This window comes from Chroicocephalus ridibundus, chromosome 1 (genome assembly GCF_963924245.1).
Source record: "Chroicocephalus ridibundus chromosome 1, bChrRid1.1, whole genome shotgun sequence".
In the NCBI taxonomy this organism is placed as follows: domain Eukaryota; kingdom Metazoa; phylum Chordata; class Aves; order Charadriiformes; family Laridae; genus Chroicocephalus; species Chroicocephalus ridibundus.
This window is the reverse complement of record NC_086284.1, coordinates 137,681,674-137,699,064: the sequence shown is the minus strand read 5'-3', so window position 1 is coordinate 137,699,064 and position 17,391 is coordinate 137,681,674. Positions and strand designations below refer to the sequence as shown.

The following is a 17,391-nucleotide window of genomic DNA, read 5'->3' as shown; positions in this document are numbered from 1 at the left end:
TCCACTGGGAAAAGAGACACCTCCACAGAAGGCTGGTAAAGACAATACAGAAAGTCGCATCCCCCAGGAAGGTCAAAACTGTTACGTGTATTTTCAGGAAGGATGGAGAAATGAACAGAGGGACTTTTATGTGGATGGTTGTTTTGTAAGCGTAAATCACTTGTTTGAGGAAAGTCTGGATGGTGTGAATGAGTCCATGAAGACTACATCACTTCCTTGGCTGTCAGAAGGCCTCCAAAGGAGCAGTCACATGGAGGGGGACTCTCCACAGGGTGTGTGTTGGCTAGTGAGCGATGGCGAGAAAGCACACGGGTGTTGCTGAGGCCCAGCAAGCTTACAAGTGTGGGAGATTCAATAGGGGAGTTGAGTCGAGTCGGGGCTGGTACATAAATTGTTTGGGCATGCTGCAATTTCCTACCTTTTGGCTAAAATAAGCTTACTTAGAAAGTAACTACATCTCTGTAGCACAAGGAAACATCATTTCCCCCTAACACACCCATGTACTTTTTTTTAAAAGTGAATTCAGATGGATGAACTTCGTACAATCTGAAGGTAAAGGCATTTAGCTGTGGAGAGAGCTGGGACTGAGAGGCTTTAAGGCGATGCAGTATCAAACAACCCAGCCGAAGTGGGAAGGTGGTGAACGGCTCCCAGCAATGTGGCACGCATTTCCGTGTCCCACCATTTTCTCAGCTGTACTACTGGGCAAGAGCGAACTACATAATTAGCTGGAAATTAGGGCAAACTGTGCCTTCAAATGGAGAGGCACGGCTACAACTTTCTTCCTGGAGTTAATGCTTCTAGAGGGATTTTCATAGTTAGGCACAAGGTAGCGATCAGGTGTAGAGTACTGAGCTGGCTCTCAAAATGTCCCCCATAAGCGCTGCCCTACATGTGCACAAGGAAACAGTTTCACACTCCTGCTAATAACAGCCATGCATTGTACAGTCCCGAGGTGGGCACAGCGAGAGTGAAGCCTTGGGGGCTGCCTCCCCGCTCAGTCTGCTGGCTGCTGGTTGGCACAAGAAAAACAGGCAGCTGCACAGCTCTGGAGAGGGTAGGGGAGAGGAGACAGAGTGGTTGGGCTTTGAGGAGTAGAAAGAAATCTCTTCTGTAAACAGCAATTGCTGGCTTTAAACCCCACCGATAGCAGCAGTCTTGCCTCCTCACTCTAGTTTTGACCCCTCCTTTTACGAGGCAGAAGTGCCCAAACCTCAGCCACTCCTTCTTGGATGGTAAAACTCAATTTCGCTTCTCTGGCTGAAAAGTTCTGTTTACTGCCCACACTTACAGCACTGCTTGGATAACGTTACAAAAAAGGGGAGACTGTAATATTGTCATTAAGAATCCCTTGTGACAGTCAAATAGACACTGTGTGAGTGGAAGCACATGTTACAGATTCTTCATTTCAAGTATCCTTTAAGTCTATAGGCACAGTCTTCTAAATATACACCTAAAGAACACTGGCATATAAATACTTCCTAATGGCTACATGGTAGTAATACACGTCCCTTGGAACTGAAATACCATTTCAGAATGATCTATAAATTAAACATTATGGATCTTAGGTTCCTAGTATTTTGACACTTGTCCAGCCATTACAAATGACTTCTCTAGTATCACTTGGCCAAGGTAGTCTTGATGTTGCGGTAGTGAGAGGTCTTTTATCTGTGCTCCCTTAGACTAAATAATGCAGTTAACAGCATAGGCGTGTACATGCTAAAGACCTCTTTTGTTCAGAATACAACATTCCCCTGCACTGCAACATTTCCTAAAACACACACTGCGTCTGAGACCCCTGTTGTTTAAGTGAGGCCCGTGGCGCAGAAGCAGGGCTGGCCTTCTTCATGTAACAACCACCAAAATCCTCTCTTAACCACAGAGAAGTTTTGCGAGACCCACCCACATCTTGCACTGAAGATCATTATATAAAATGCATTCAGTCTGGCTGATGACTGACTTGGAAACTAACATGGCTTCACAGAGGAAGAGATCATGCCAAAGTAACGTTGTCATACTCCCTCTGACATCAGCTGAGGCCTTACCCCTTGCTGAGTAGGTTAGCCGAAAATTTCTCCAGCATGATATCATTTGACTTAAATGGTTCTGTGATTTCTACCAGCTGAAGAGTTCTCCCAAGCTCAGGCCCCTTTATTTTACAAGGTGGTTTGAGCTTCAACTGCATTTGTTCACAGTGAAGCAAACAATGGCTGTTCACAGCTGAGACTAATGAACAGAACTTCTCTAGAAGTTCTCTGGTACACTGGTTGTAGTAAGGACACCCGGAGTGTGGTTAGGATAGCTAACGTGGTGATGCTCACGATATCGAAATGATGAGCTGGTGAACTTCAGCTGGCCATAGCTGCTGCAAGAAGAAGGTCCTGATCTCCATTTTATCCTCCTCGCCTCGTGCTGCTTACCTCGTGCTGGCTCTGTTGTTAGATTTCTCCGTGAACCGACTTAAATCACTTAAACTGAAGAAAACAAACCCTACAAAAAAACATCAGCCGACTTTCTGCTATTTGAGAGCTGAACCTGCATGCAGGAAGATCTAGTGAATGCTAATGCCAGCACAAAGAAGGTGGCAAGCCTACACTGGCAGAGAGCAGGTGAGGATGGGGAGGAAAGAGGGAGAGTCCCAGAAGGTCCCGTGGACCTTCAGCCTACTGTCTGTGATCATCCTCCTTGGTGGAGAAGGTCAATAAGTCTCTCAGAAGACAAAGTTACTTTGGGGCATCTGGATTTGTTTAAACTGTAGCCAGAACCAAGGAATCACAAAGGTTAATGGCTGTTCACTTGTACGGAAAATAAAAGAGATGACTGGGAGACAACTCCTAATTCCTGACTTGGTTTATGCTTGCCATGGAGATGAGCTCTAATTGCATTTTAACCACATCCTATACGGTGCAACAGCTTTCTGGACAAGGCAAATGGACCTTCTGGCTATCTAACTGCTACCTGAAGCTCATCAGGCTGGCTGATACTGTTACTTGTTTCAGGAGTATGACATACTTATTTTAGCAGACAAAACTACAATAAAAAAGTAACCAAGTCTTGTGATTAAGGGGTTAAATGGCTCTGAGGACTGAGGGAGCATTGATCCTGAGATGGAGCAGTCCTGCTCGTCCCTTTGTGGTAATCCATGTCCAGGTTACTGAGGGATAAGAGTTTTCTTTCCGTGAATGTTGGCTGCTGTTGGAAGCAGGATGATAAGCCAGTACAGTAAAGCCAATGTTTCTATGTGGAGAAACCTCTTGACAGACAACTGTTTGTTCAACTCAGTAAATTCAAGCTGGGGCTGAGGAAAGAGGTTGCCAGATCGCACAATACAACAGTTGTATGTTGCTTCTGTCTTGTACCCAAATGCCATGTGGGAGATCAGGCAGAAGGAGAGCAGAAACCTGAGACTATCATGCTGCAAACAGTTGTGCTGTGAGGTTGTAAAAGTAACACAGCAAGACGAGGCCAAGCTCTGTCTTTGGCAATAAAAACCAGTAAGGGGAAACAGGATCCAAAAGGTTCATATCCTTCATGTGGTTGTAGAAAAGAGCACTCAAATCACAAAGAATATGTAAAGGATGGGACAGAGACAGTCTGATAGATGAAGACTTTGCAAGCTAAAGTCTGTTGGATTAAAAAATGTCTTCTTTTTTCCCTGTCCTGTTCTCCTGCTCCATCCCCCTAACCCCACCAGACAGGTATTTCCAGTAGCTCCATTAGCTTCAAGTGTTGTTCTTTTCCTGCTCCACCACAGTGGTAGAAAGCACTCATCCGTTCATCTTGCTAAAGAAACCTGCCCCTGATCCTCCTGTGGCTTTTCCTCACCTTTACTGCTCAGGAAGGGCAATGACTAGGAAAACGGAAAGAAATTCAGCCTCTGCCTGTTCACGTGCACACCGTACAAACACCTCACAACCACTTTGACATTGGAAAACTGGCCAAAGACTTTAATGATGGGAATTCAAGAATTACAGATGAAGCTTTATCTTCTGAATTGTACTCTAGAGAAGCCGGCAAAGACAGGAATGACTTAACTACAGCAAAGGCATTCCCAACACGTGTAATAATTTTGACCCCACAATATGAGAATCTCCAGTACCTTCTGTCACAAGCTCAGTTCACCCTTCAGGTTTAGACTTCTGTTTTGTTTTTTTTTTTTCAACAGCATAAAATAATTGTCTGTAGGGGACTACTGCCCAAGAACCTCACTTCTGTGCTCCATTAGAAAGCCCAGAGAACTCTGAGAGGTGTGAGCGTGGCTGATGGACATGGCTCCTAGTGTGTTCCCAGGAAGCCTCTCCTGAAGGGACTTCATTAGCTGTAAACTCGCAACTTCTGAGAGGCCACTTGCAGAAAACTGAAATGTGACCTCCCCTTCTTGGGGTCAAATCTCCAAATTTAGACACAGACAAACTCCAGCTCTCTTCTTCCCCTTTCCCTCTCCTCAACAAAGACGGAAAATAGTAGTCTTACCACTTTAAAGGTGTGCGTTTGAGTTAACACAAACTCATGCAAACTTTTGTATGCCACTTCTGACCTATTAGTATTAAAACTAGACTTAAATAGGCCTGTCTCTGAAGACAGCGAAGTGTAGTGTCAACACTACAGTATATTTCCTGGTTTAACTAAGAGGGTTCAAAGTGATGCAAGCTTGCTTTGTAGAAGAAAATCTGAATTTCCGACACAACTCCAGCCTGAAGAACGCGTGCAAGATACAGGGAAAATAAAGGGCATGTTTTCATTAAAAGGCGAGTTTCTTATAAAAGTGTTTAACATCCTGCTGACTCCAATGGAGGCTGAGGGTACTCTGAACCCACTTAGTACATCTGTCTAGCCACAGCGTGTAGGTGCTGCAGTGCAGTAATGAGAAAGATGAAATCTAAATGACTGAGCTTTGCTATGGCTTGGTCAGTCCTGGCTTCTGAGTGGACCAGAAGAAACCCTGACTGCAATTTCTGCTCCTGTAACTGTGCAGTAAGAATGGAGGCGGCTGTAAAGCAAGACACTTCACATAAAATCTGCAACCACCTATCCAAGCATTGCCATTCAGCTATTGCTTGAGTGTCATTAATTAAATTGGCAGGGAAGGCACACTTTCATGCTGAAATTAATTGTTAATGCCATGTTAAGATGACTCTCAAGGTTATAATGAAAACTTGTCCTATGAATAGGAACTCGATGAGCTTGATTCTTATCCATACTTCAGTCTCTTTATAGTAGTCTGACTTTCCACAAGGGGTTTGAAATAGATGTGGTATATACTGCAAATGTAAAAGCATACATGACTGCAAGGGCAAGTGATTCAACAAGGCCAGTGACATTATCATTGTCATATCCAAATGGGAGTGACAGGCTATGCCTATACTAAGATTTCCAGGTTCTTTCAAGGCTCCAGTCTATCTGTATGAACTGCTACCCTATGGGGAAGGAGGGTCAACTGCCTGGAAAGCAGGCATTGAACCCCCACCACTTACAACTTAGTATGCTAAAGTGAACCACAGTTTTGGTTTTCTGTAGCTTGCCAGGCTGTAACTTACAACTCTTCAGCTTCTGAGACTGTCTTGTCACAGTTGCCTCACAAGTCTGTGCTTCAAAAAAGCCAACCAGTCAGTACCACATGCTGTCAAACCCTGCTGGGATCACGCCTCACGACAGCGGTGAAGATAGCCTTGGCAGTCTCAGGCATGTACACAGATAGGCTCCTATGGCATTAAAAAATTGCTATGGCATTAGCAATGATGGCTGCCATCTTAAAAAATCAGAATACCCCTAAGGAAGCACACACCAAAAGCTAAGTCTCTAAAGCTTAGTTTGTCAGCAGTCAACCTCTACAAAGGACAGACCAATAATTTTCAGTTTAGATAAGAATTCACCACAGTGAAGCTCATGATGCAACTTTGGAAGGGGGGATAGTAATGAATGAAACAGTGATGCACATCACTGAATGGACAGCTAGCTTGGGGGCTGGTGTACGCAGAGAACCTGACTGCCGTAGGCGTTTCCTAATATGAAATGCCCCAGCAGGTCTGTGTGGCCATGTGTGTCCACCTAAGTGACTTTCTTCTACAAGAAGGTTTCTACTTGCAAAGCAGTATTGTCATTCTGGAATAAAGTCACCTACCAACACCAAATGACTATATGAGGAAATTAGGTTCAAACCTTTACTACTAACAACCGTTGTACTCACTGCCTTCCACACGTAGACAATTCATGCCCTTCCCAAAAAAAAAGACCAGAAAGACTGATTTGGGTCCAAGAATCCAGGTTATTGTCCCAGTAGTAGATGGGCACAGCTGGGCAGGTTTTGCTTTTGCTTGGGGGATGTGACTGCAACATCGACAGAGAAGTGGCTGTATCACAGAAACATTACGACTGGCTTTAAATGCTGCAACAGACAAAAGCAGCCGCAGGTCGCTTGGGTGTTAGTTATGTACCCAGCCTCTTGAGTTTATGGCTAGCTTGGGTTGCTGTCATGATAAGACATTTAGTGAAGAACCAAAACAGGGAAATACCAGACTGACCAGTAGTGCAGGGTGTTGGTTGTTCCAATTTTGAATTGGATAAAATATATTTTTAAACAAATTGGAACCTGTAGATGTGAGGCATTATAGCATACCTAACGGTGTTACTAATCACCAAAATCCGGAAGAAAATTTAACCTACAGTTTTGAGTGGGGGACTGGTCAGGTAGTGTCTACTGATACATTGTAATGCATAATTTTATTCTGCTATGCTGTACAGCTCTCTCTTTCCAACCCTGATCAGTGCTAGAACTCTTGAAAACACTTTTCACCTTTGTGTGCCTTCCCTTTCTTTATATTTACCTTGTCTGTTTGGATAGTGAACTCTCCGGGGCAGGGACTGTAGCACAATAGAGCCTATAGATACTACTGTATTGCAAACACTAAATATCAAATGGAAGAGGAAGCTGCATCCCTTATGTGATGGCTAACAGTATTAGCTGCTGCAAAACTTCTAAGTTGTGCTTAGTTGTAGTTTTTTAACCCCCTTTACTATACTCTTCTTTGCCTGCTTTCCCACCCTCCCTCCCTCCCACCCAGCATATGGCATTGCATAGTAACTGTGCCTGTACAGCTATTTTGTACAGAAAGGGAAATAAATTAATGTGGTGTAACTGCATTTGCACAAAGGATGTTACTGGTGTAACAGTTTAAAAAAAAGATCATCCTACAGCTTGACACAGTCATAAATGACACATGAACACATCTGGAGCAAATGCGGGTGGGCAATGCGGGCACTGGAGCTCTGGTCCTAGTAGGTAAGTTGCAGACACACTGATGACCAAGGTGCTAGGTTTTGAAGTGGGGTGACTTGTGATGTTTAAGCTCTAAGTGCTTAGTGTTACGAATCTAATAGCTTGATCAGCTAAGTTTGTTCTCCTTATCCTCCTTTAAAGGAAACTTTCCATCTTAATTCCAAAGGAAAAAGTTAAGTCTCAGTTGATTAGCAGTTTTTTTAAGCATTGTTTGTGAAAGATTCACTCAACTAACTCCTCCTGTCTTCTCCCCTCCCACGCAAGTTTATGAGAAGTGATTAAGTTTTTCAAACAAAGGGGGAGGAGAATCCCTGGTACTGTTCCCCCTCCAACCTCTCTCCCCACACAAAACAACCAAACTACTATCTTTACAGAGCTTTGGGGTGAAAGACGTCCCCATGCTCAGAGCTAGCAAATAGCCTACACCCATCGTAAGTGCTATTTTGTAGATTTTAGTAGAATGTGAGTCATTCATAGCTGACGTGCTCTTAGTAGGGGATGGGATTTTCAGTTTCGACAGTCAGACTGTTTTTATTGAGAAGTCACTTATTCGTGTCTTGCTACAAATCTGTGGGGTTCACGCTACGCCCCTGTACTCTCTGGATGTGTGGCACACCGAGGGAGGGATAGCGAGTCAGAAGCAGAGATGGAGGTAGATCTCTTTCATGACTTTGGCAGGGTAAGAATCTTGCCTGTCCTCATTCCAACAGCAGTCAATAGTTTTATGGGCCAAACCAATACAGTGGTAGACAATGTGCCTCTGAACAATTTAAACATTATCTGGCTTTTCCTCATACTCCTGAAGGGGAAGAAACAAATCTGGCAGCTCATAAAGTCAAATACAGCCCAGTTGCTAAGGCAACCCAGCTGATAAGAACAGCACACTAATAGACAACAACAGGCTCACGGCTCACCTGCCTCTAGATTCCCCCCCCCCCCCCCCCCAAATGTAGAGCAGAATCAAAAGCAGTAGGCAGGGTGGGGCTCTGCAGAGGAATAGCAATGCTCGCCCTTCCAAGCTGCTTGTACGAACGGGATAGATCTGCCTCAGACACGCACAGAGCAAACCCTGAGCTTAATGGGGTTTAGTGGCTCCCAATTCCAACAGCACAGGAAGCCCCTGGGGAGAGTCCTGCTGCACCTACCACTGCGCTCCGGCACCTGGCTTTCACACCCATGCAGTTATTCGGTTTCCACCTGTACTGGGCAGTGCTTGAGTAAAGGGGGATCTATATCCCAAAGTTTCACAGCCAGCATTTGCTGTGGATTAGTGAACACGCCTTTCAGTCCCAGAGAGCTAGTATAGGAAAAACAAAGACGCTGGGAACTGGAAATCTCAGGAACCTGCTCAGCAATATATTTTCCCTCACAAGAAACACCCAGAATTGTGTTAGCGAGTTTTAGGCGACTGAATCAAAAGGGAGGTGAACTCCAGCATGTCTTAGATTAATTTGGATGTTTCTAAACCAACCTCTATGTGATAAAAGTTAGGACAAAACCAACTCTATTGTAGTTGGATAATCCCATAACTGCCTCTTGAAGGGACTTCTGTGTCTGTAGGCAACCAACAGGTTTCTGGTGAGATCTAATATGTCAGTTCCCCTTTTCCTTCATGCTAAGAAGCCGAGGTGGACCGGGACATCTGAAAAAAGGACATTTTTGACACCTAAATAAAGTTTTATGATGAAAACCTGCACTGGTTGAAGTCAACGGCAGAGCTCCCAAGGAAAGCCATGGGGGCAGAACTTCAGGACAGCTGCAGGGACAGTTTCTGGTGGCTCTGGTTCCACCAGGGCTGCAGTGCATGCCTCAGCCATGATATGCTATGAATGCCTGCCAACGCAATAACCCCTGCCTCTCCTTGTACCTTGGGGAAGTACCTTTTATGAGATATCAAAGTCCTAAAATATTTGATAACAAAACCCTCCCAGTCAGGGGTGTATGGGGAGTGGAATTTCCATTCTGCAGAAGAGCTCATTTCAGGTGCCTCTCTTGATTGAAACTGCAACTGCATTAAAAAAAAAAGATAGGTATAAAGTATATTCTTTTTCCCCAGAGAACGAAATTCTTGGAAGCTATTTGGGGGTGAACCATGACAGACTATTAAAAAAATTCAGAGGTAAAAGTATGCCAGATAGTCTGCCTGTTTGCTAGTCCAAGTTAGGAGCTGACTACCAACAAACACTGTTGCCGTTTTGAATCAGCAGTTCCAGTGGTGAAAATTGTCGATTACACCACTCTGCTGAACTCCCCTTCTGAGGTATTTTTAATACTTTTAAATGCTGTCATAGCTAGATGACTATTCATGCCTGAGTTACATTAGCTTAACCCTTCCCTGGTGTATTTACAAGGGATGCAAGTCTGCCTTTGGATCATCCCAACACGATGACCTCTAGTTCTGATGAAGTTACAGAAAAGACTCGTGCATATTGTGAGAAGATAGCTAAATCAACTCTAGCCACTGACGAATAATATATGGGACCTTAATGAGTAACATAAAGATACTTTATGCTTCTTGCTTTGCTAGAGAAGTGTAAAATGGCCTTAGAGGAAAAGGGAGTACGACCTTCAACTTGAAATTCTTTGCTGTAAAAGGGAAAGTGCTTTACCAGTAAAATTAATATTTTGAGAAGCTATATTACATAAAAAAGTAGGAAAGATTAGTCAGATGGTGAGTAGAGGTCATTATTTTGTCTGACAGGAAGTCCAGAGCTCTATTGATTGACCTCCTGAAAACAGAGTATTTGTGGATAGCAGCAAGCGAAAACATTGTTTTCTTTCTCAGCACCAAGTAATTGCACACTGCATTTAAAAACAGACTCTATCTACAAGTAAACAGGTTTATGAGGCTGTGAGGTATCTTACGTCCAGGAAGAATTCCTTTTACAATTTAAAATATCTGAGCTGGGAATAGAACATGTTTTGGAGCTTAGCCCAGTGTTTTAGTCAGCAGCCCATGGGGCTTCCCTGGTAGCTGCTCCTCATCGCTATCTCCCCTGAAAATCACCTGCATGCAAATGGTTAAGCCAGCAGAAAGTCAAGGATCTCTCCTCACCAGTGTAAACAGATAAGCACTTAGCTCTGGCACTGGTCTACCTGTAAAGCCTTTCATTACCCAACCCATCAGTCTTGCTCATCCATAAAATAGAAATTATGCCAGTGATTTTTAAAAAGCCCTTTTTAACAATACAGCTGTATTGATGCACATTCGCAGTTTAAGTGTTATAATTTTCATGGTCTCTCTCAATTTGCAGTGGTGAGCCATGGTTGGTCAAAAGCCTCCATCTCAACTATAGCAGTGTCAGTGAAGACAAGGAGACTCAGGTGGAAAATGGATTTATGCTGACATAAAAAAGAAATGCTTTTAAAATGAAATCACTTACTTAATCTAAATGAAGGCTGTAAGATGGGGGGAAGCAGGTAGAAAGGTGTGTATTTTCTTTCTAGGGGGCTAAGTAGGCTGCCATTGAATTCAATAGCACCGATGAAGCTGACTTCAGGTATGAAGCATGGGCTGTCTACATTTTTGGTAGTAATCTGGGTTTTGTCACCTTTAAATTGGCTGTGAACCTTTTACAGGGGCCAGCTACAGTTCAGGAGCCATTACAACCCAACCAGAATAGCACTAGCTTGTGCTGGTACAGCAAGTGAGGCTTGGTGGCATTTACAGTTGAAGGACATGGGGTACTGATGGAAGTACGCTGGCAAGTGTATCAATAGAAATCTAAGACGCTGGCAACCACCAGCTATGTAATCCCCCAAACCCCTGCACTGCTCTCATCTGAACTGAATGCTTGAGTACACCTCAGGTCTTTTTGGCATGAAATACTTCACCAGCCCTTTAAGACATGCCACCATGCTGGTGGGTCTAAGCCAAAGCAGCTAAGCATGCAACTGTAGCCCGTGTATAACCCTTTAAACTGCTACATATATTTGCCAAGCAACTGCATTAGGCCCAAATATCCATGGGCTTGGGCTCTGTTGCCCTGCAAACAACATAGAAATGAGAAGGATGTGGGACTACTAGTTACTGGACTGATGTCACCGGACCCAGTGCACTACGTGCAGAAACCAAAGATTCCCAATTATGTAAGAAAACTCTCGGGTTCAAATTAAAAAATTACACCACCACCTGCTCCCCATATTTTTTCTTACATTCTTTTTGGTCTAGGCTTCATTTTTAGAGAACATTTCCTTCTGAAAAATAAAAATTAACAATCCCCCTGATTTTCCAATAGTACTTTATGGAAAGGAAATCTCCAGTGATGCAACCGGTAGGGTATCGTCTCTGCCACAACATTAAGCCTATTTCTTAACTTGCTGAGAAGAGTGTGGGTAATAAAAATCAAAAGAAGAGAGACAAATGTCAGCCAGGCAAAAATGTCAGAAGATTAGACTTCCGTAACCCATCTCTCTGATACGTGAAAGGATCATGGCCCTTGTTGTGCTTGATATTTGACTAGGTGGAGAGATATGTACCTTTTGAATTTAAAGTGGTAAGTCTTAAGAAAATAGAAAATCTTCCTCATTAAAGCTGAGGCAGCACCACATCTGTAAAAAATTTAAGGCATGTAAGGACAAAAAAGAACAAGGTGTTATAAAATGTACCCCTGTAGACATGTGTAATACCCCACAGGAGCTGGGTATCACATAACTGACATAAATGCATGGAATGTTTTTGGGTGTGGTGTGTATTTACATCTCTCAAAAGAAATTGGTTACTGGCGCATTCAGCATATTTCTGAAGTGGTTGGATTCCCCTTTCCCCTCTCCCTATCTATTTACAGTTCCCTTTCAAGTACAAAAAACATTTTCTGTAACCTCAGCTTCCTGATTCAGCTGTTGTGATGTCAGTTATTTACGATAACAAAAGTGAGACTATGCCTGTGGTTTGCGTGGGACAAAGGCAACCTTGTTTCTGTAAAAAGGGACAATCCTAGTGTGAGAAGCACAGGAAAGCCTATGAAGTAGGACTCTGAGGTGATATTTCATTAGTCCCGCCATCTACATAACAGCAGGCTTGACACTGCATTATCTCAAAGGTTACTGACAGAGGGTTTTTTTCTTTCCATAGGACTGGACACTACCATGAATGCAACTGTTGGAAAATTACCTCTTTGAAGGACAAGGCTTTGGAGATAGGTATCTTGGGAAAGAAATGGATTGCGAGTGGGTAGAGAGGCAGTGAGTGTCAGGACACAAATGTTTCAATACCAATTACGCATTCTGTGGTCACAAGCAACTCACTCTGTACCTTTGCTTACCTGCCATGAAACTGGTTTAATCATATTTAACTGTCTAAACCACAGATGTGGTGAAACTTGCAGAATGCCAGTAAACTCTTGAGGTTACAGAGTAGCAAAAGGAAATGAGAAGCTCTTAATATACAGCATAGTTAGTTATGAATGAAGAGCGTCAACTTTGGTGTAGCTTAGAGAATGTCACTTACCTGCTATTCTTCCAATTGGCATTGCATGGTCCTCAGGAGGGGATACAGACACCATGATGTGGTTCATATAAGCTAACTCTTCTCGGTGGGACAGGTTGATTGGCTTTACCTCCCTGTGCAGCCCATCCTCGGACAACCTTGGTGGTTTGAAATCGGAGTGCCTGGGGTTCAGTATCAAAGGATGCATGATAGGGCTGGGCATCAACTGGATGACCCTGGTGTTCTCCTGGCGAGGGCTGGAGGGCTTCTGGAGCACCTCAGAAGGAGGCGGGCAGTGGTTGTTTTCTATCGGGGACACTGAGAGAGGATAGGGCTCCTGGTGGTTGTTCTCTTGCTGATGCCTTGTCCCTGGCACCCTGTCAGCTGGGGAGAGGCGACGGATAGTGTTGTCCATAGGGGACTTCAGTGGCCGCTGATCGGGATCTGGTGATGGACGGTGGTTGTTGGTGATGGGTGATCTAGAACGATGCAACAGTTCAATGGTTGGGGGGTTGTGGTGGACTGTTTCTGTGGATGGTCTTGAAGGTCTCTGGACAAAGCTATCTGTGGAGAAAAAAAACCAAACAGATTGTGTATATTGTGATCAAGGTGTAGGATCTAACTGTCAAACTGGTACCTGGGCTTACTGGGTATTGCTGTCAGCTTGGAAATGTTTTCATTTGTGTGACCTATAGATGCCCAGAAAAACACCATACAAATGCAGATATTACTGCACAGAATGAAATCAGTACCGTGAAAACAATGTCCCTCCACCACCATGTAAAGGTAGTTCCTGGGGGAACGTGTCAAGAGAAGTCCCATTTTGAGAATGTGACTGGAACACAAGTGAAGAAAGTACTACCTGATTCAGCTGTATTAACTGTGTTTCTGTGCACATGCTTTGAAACTTGTCTACTGACATTCATGTCTCTACATGTGGTTCCTGTTATTGTACCGTGATGAGCACTGTGAGGTAGAGGGCAGAGATAACAAGGGAAAATGTCTCCAGGAAAATATTGGTTAGTAAGTTTTAGATGGTAGAGGCTTGGGCGAAGGTAGGGAATATCTTAGTCTGAAATACGGACTGAGTTACCTAGAAAAAGCCACTGGTAGGAAGCTCTTTGTGAAACACTAGCTAAATTTTATTGCTGCTTTGATTTTTAGAGCATGTAACATTTTCATAAGGATATTTTCAACTTGTTTTATTTAGTCTCTGCTGTCTACTGATGGGTTTTCCCATATAAACACATTTCTTCATCAAGAGAACTTCTAGCAGCACTTTTGCATGAGCATACTTCCCCAGCTGTGATTCTTAACAGCAGGGGGGAGATAAATCATGGCTCTAGGTCAATGTCTTCACATACTAACAATCTTCTCACAAAATGAAATGCTTGACATAAACAGTGCAAACTTTCAGCTTAGCTAGGGCCATCAATTTTGACTTGTGAAATTACTGACAAAAGAGGCAAATACCACCAGAGTGCAGTGACTAACAGGTTTTTATCTGAAAAACAAAGATCAAATTTCAGTGCTGTTTGTTGAAAGCCTTGGATGATAAGAGAAGGAAACTGCTGGGTACATGTCAACAACTGAAAAAAGTAGCTGCCTATTTGTGGCTGCCTGTTTGTTCACTCCATTTGCTCTGATCCTCTTTAACTATCCTCTTGCTCCCTTGTCAAGGCAGCGATTCTTGTTGAAGACCCTGTCGAGGTGAAGACCCAGGGGCTCCTGCTGCCCTGGAACTCAGGCAGGCATCAAAAGAGGGATCAGCACTTACTCTGGGAAATGCCTGAACAGGAAAAGCTCTAGTCCTGAGAAAATGTAGTGCCAGGCAGTGACATAGCACCAACACTTTTGCCTACTCAATGGGCTGTTCATCTATACAAGGATGATACAGTCTACAGGAAAACCTGAAATTCTAGGCAGAAACTACATGGCTCCAGAAGACTTATTTCACACAGTTGTGGTCCTAGACAAGAAAAATGCATTCACAGAGCTATTTAAGGTATTCACAATGAAACAGCTGGAGGACATGAAACTCCAGAGCTATATATTGTTCTTGTTTAAACCCAAACAACTTTAAATATAATGTGGCCAGCTAATGTGGGATAGACCAACTGACGTGAAGATCAAAGAGAAATTAATTTACAACTGTACCTACCTCTGTGGCTGTCGTTTCTTAAAGTCTCATTTCTTTGCCATAATAGAAAGAAAACCAAGCCCCGTTTTACTCAGTGTCCTGTCTTCTACAGACCATCCACCCCCACTCATGTACATGCACTGTAGTTATTCTTGGCCTGTAAATATAGACCAGAATACTGTATTGTTTGTCCTACTAATTTAAAGTGCCTTGGCTGTGGGGAACAGCTATCCTGACAGCAGAAAGGACTGCCTTGCTGTGCTTTCCACCAAGCTCTCTGCAACCATTAGTTGGCTCTGTCAAGCTCCAAACAGAAGCAGACCTATTTGTCTGCTCCCAAACCATGGTGATCCTGAACCAGGACAGCGTGAAGAGAACGTAGAGATCAAGGAACTCCTTAAAAAGCAGCAAGAGGAAAAACCACAAATAGATACACACTAGTGTTCGCTTTCTTCCAAGATCTTTCTCTTTAAATACTTAACTAAAGAATCCCCTCATGGCTGAAGTTGCTGTTTACCATAAAACAATTGAAACTCAGCTCCAAGCAGTTCCACTGCCACAAATGACCCTGAACAGAATAAAATCCTCATCACATTCATTCCTTGGCACATTTGATGACTGTAAGTTGAGCACATATGGTATATCATTTCCTGTGGGAATAGGTTCACTCATCAGTCTGGCTCTTCGTTCTGAGTGACCAACACTCTTTTCTCGAAGGGAAAGCTGTGAAAGGGAATTCAGCTCCCAGGAAAATTGCTGACCGATCTGATCCATACAGGGATGGGTGGGGCTGCACTCACTCTGGGAGTGAGCAATTGCTGGCCTGACAATCCCAAAGATTGGCACTCTTTGCTTACCCATAAAAGAAGTGCAGGGAATGACGGCGTAAGCTTCCTGTATGGCATCCCATCAAATGACTCTCAGTGCTGAGTCAGAAGGACCACTGGAGATGTAGGTAATTCACTCTCCATTGCTCATCCCTCTACAGGGTCAGAGACCAATGCCCCCAGGGCAGATTCCAAGCCAAGGCCAATGCATCTTGGAGGAATCCTGCACCTCTGTCAACTGATTTCCAACAGTCAAACCCACTTTGCTTAAGCTAGTAAAAAGCCACTAGATGTAAATGTTGGTCTCATCTGACTCTGGATTAACTAACTTAAAATGAAAGCATTTAGAAGCAGGATCATAAGTATATAATCTATTAGGAAATGGAAGAATAGTAGAAGAAAAATGGAAAGTAGAAGAAAATGGAAAAAGATCACTGGAGTAAGAAGGGATTCTAAAAAAGATCCATCACCTATGAAGTTTGGCCATTCAAAATTGTGCCAAAGTAACACTTGAACCCCCTGTTACAGTTTGTGAGTTTGGCAGGGTTAAGTTTTGCTTCTCACATTCATTCTCCTTTTTTCACTAAGTTGCATTTTGCTGAGGGAAAATGGTAAACTTAATTGTGCTAGGTTCTCCCAAGCAACTCTATGAAACAGGAAGAAGAAAGAAGGAATGGCAAAATACATAAATAAATAAATTCACCTGACCATAAATTCTTGGCATAGAGAGTTTCTGATTGCTCAGAGTCTTGTGGCAGGCAAAGTATAGTTTCTTTTGCTTGTTTTGAAGTTCTTCTCCCAGCAAAACAAGAACTAATTTTTTTCATTATGAAGTGTTAAGTAATAGCGCAGAGCTCTCTAAGCAAATACAGTGGCACTATCAGCAGCCAGAGTATTGTGAGGAAGAAATCAAAGCTGTTTCTTAATCATCCTGTGCTCTGACAGAAGTTGGACTAGACTGCACAGGACTTACGTTTTAAGTGACGCACATGAAAGGCCAACTCAACATCCCTGTGAAAACCTCTCTAGAGTAAAAGTTGCTCCATATCTTTAATGTAGGGGTGTCTGAGAGAGCAGCTAGTATTTATGTTTGAAATTTAGAAAGGGAACATTTGTGGGTGAATGCCAAGCTTCAGGAAAAAAATTGAGATTTTCATAATGGTCTCTGGAAAGTGCCTATCTTAATACACTAGGTAACTGTCTCTTGCACAACTCGGCCAATTCAACCTCATCCTGACCTATAGCACCCTCTTGTAATCTGAAATATTTACACAGCTGTGTGGAAACACTTTGGAGCGTCCTTATCCCACCTGCTGCTGTCCTGCTCTTGGCTTAGTCTCAGAGTTTTGCTGGTGCCATTTGATTCTGGCTTGCTCAGGCTCGCCATGGGCAACCTGAACAGGTCTGAGAGTACCCCTGAATCCTCTCTTGCAATCCCACGTTGAATCTTGAAATACTTCATGCATCTTAGTTAGCAGACACTAGGGCAATATCCTAACTCACTTCTGTTCTCTTCTCCTCTTTACTTGAAAAGGAGTAACACTACTTTTTCCTGGAATTTCTTTTTAATTGAAAAAGTGAATTCTGCCTGATGCTTTCATGGAAAGGACCTTTTAAAAGGCTTAGGCTTTATATTTATCTGTTATTGGAGAAAACCAAGATGCACTTTAGTGTGTATATTTTTAAAGAAAATAAACCCTCAATTTTCCACTGAAGGAAG

The 17,391-nt window shown here is 43.2% G+C and overlaps 1 protein-coding gene across 4 annotated transcripts in view; it reads right to left on the bottom strand.

The window, feature by feature from the left end:
• ETV6 (ETS variant transcription factor 6) overlaps nt 1-17,391 on the bottom strand; it is a 143,118-nt gene that overhangs the window by 11,324 nt on the left and 114,403 nt on the right. For all 4 annotated transcript variants that reach the window (XM_063355398.1, XM_063355406.1, XM_063355411.1 and 1 more), the window contains one exon: nt 12,726-13,268. In XM_063355398.1, coding sequence (XP_063211468.1) covers nt 12,726-13,268 — 543 coding nt within the window. The remainder of the gene's footprint in view (nt 1-12,725; nt 13,269-17,391) is intronic.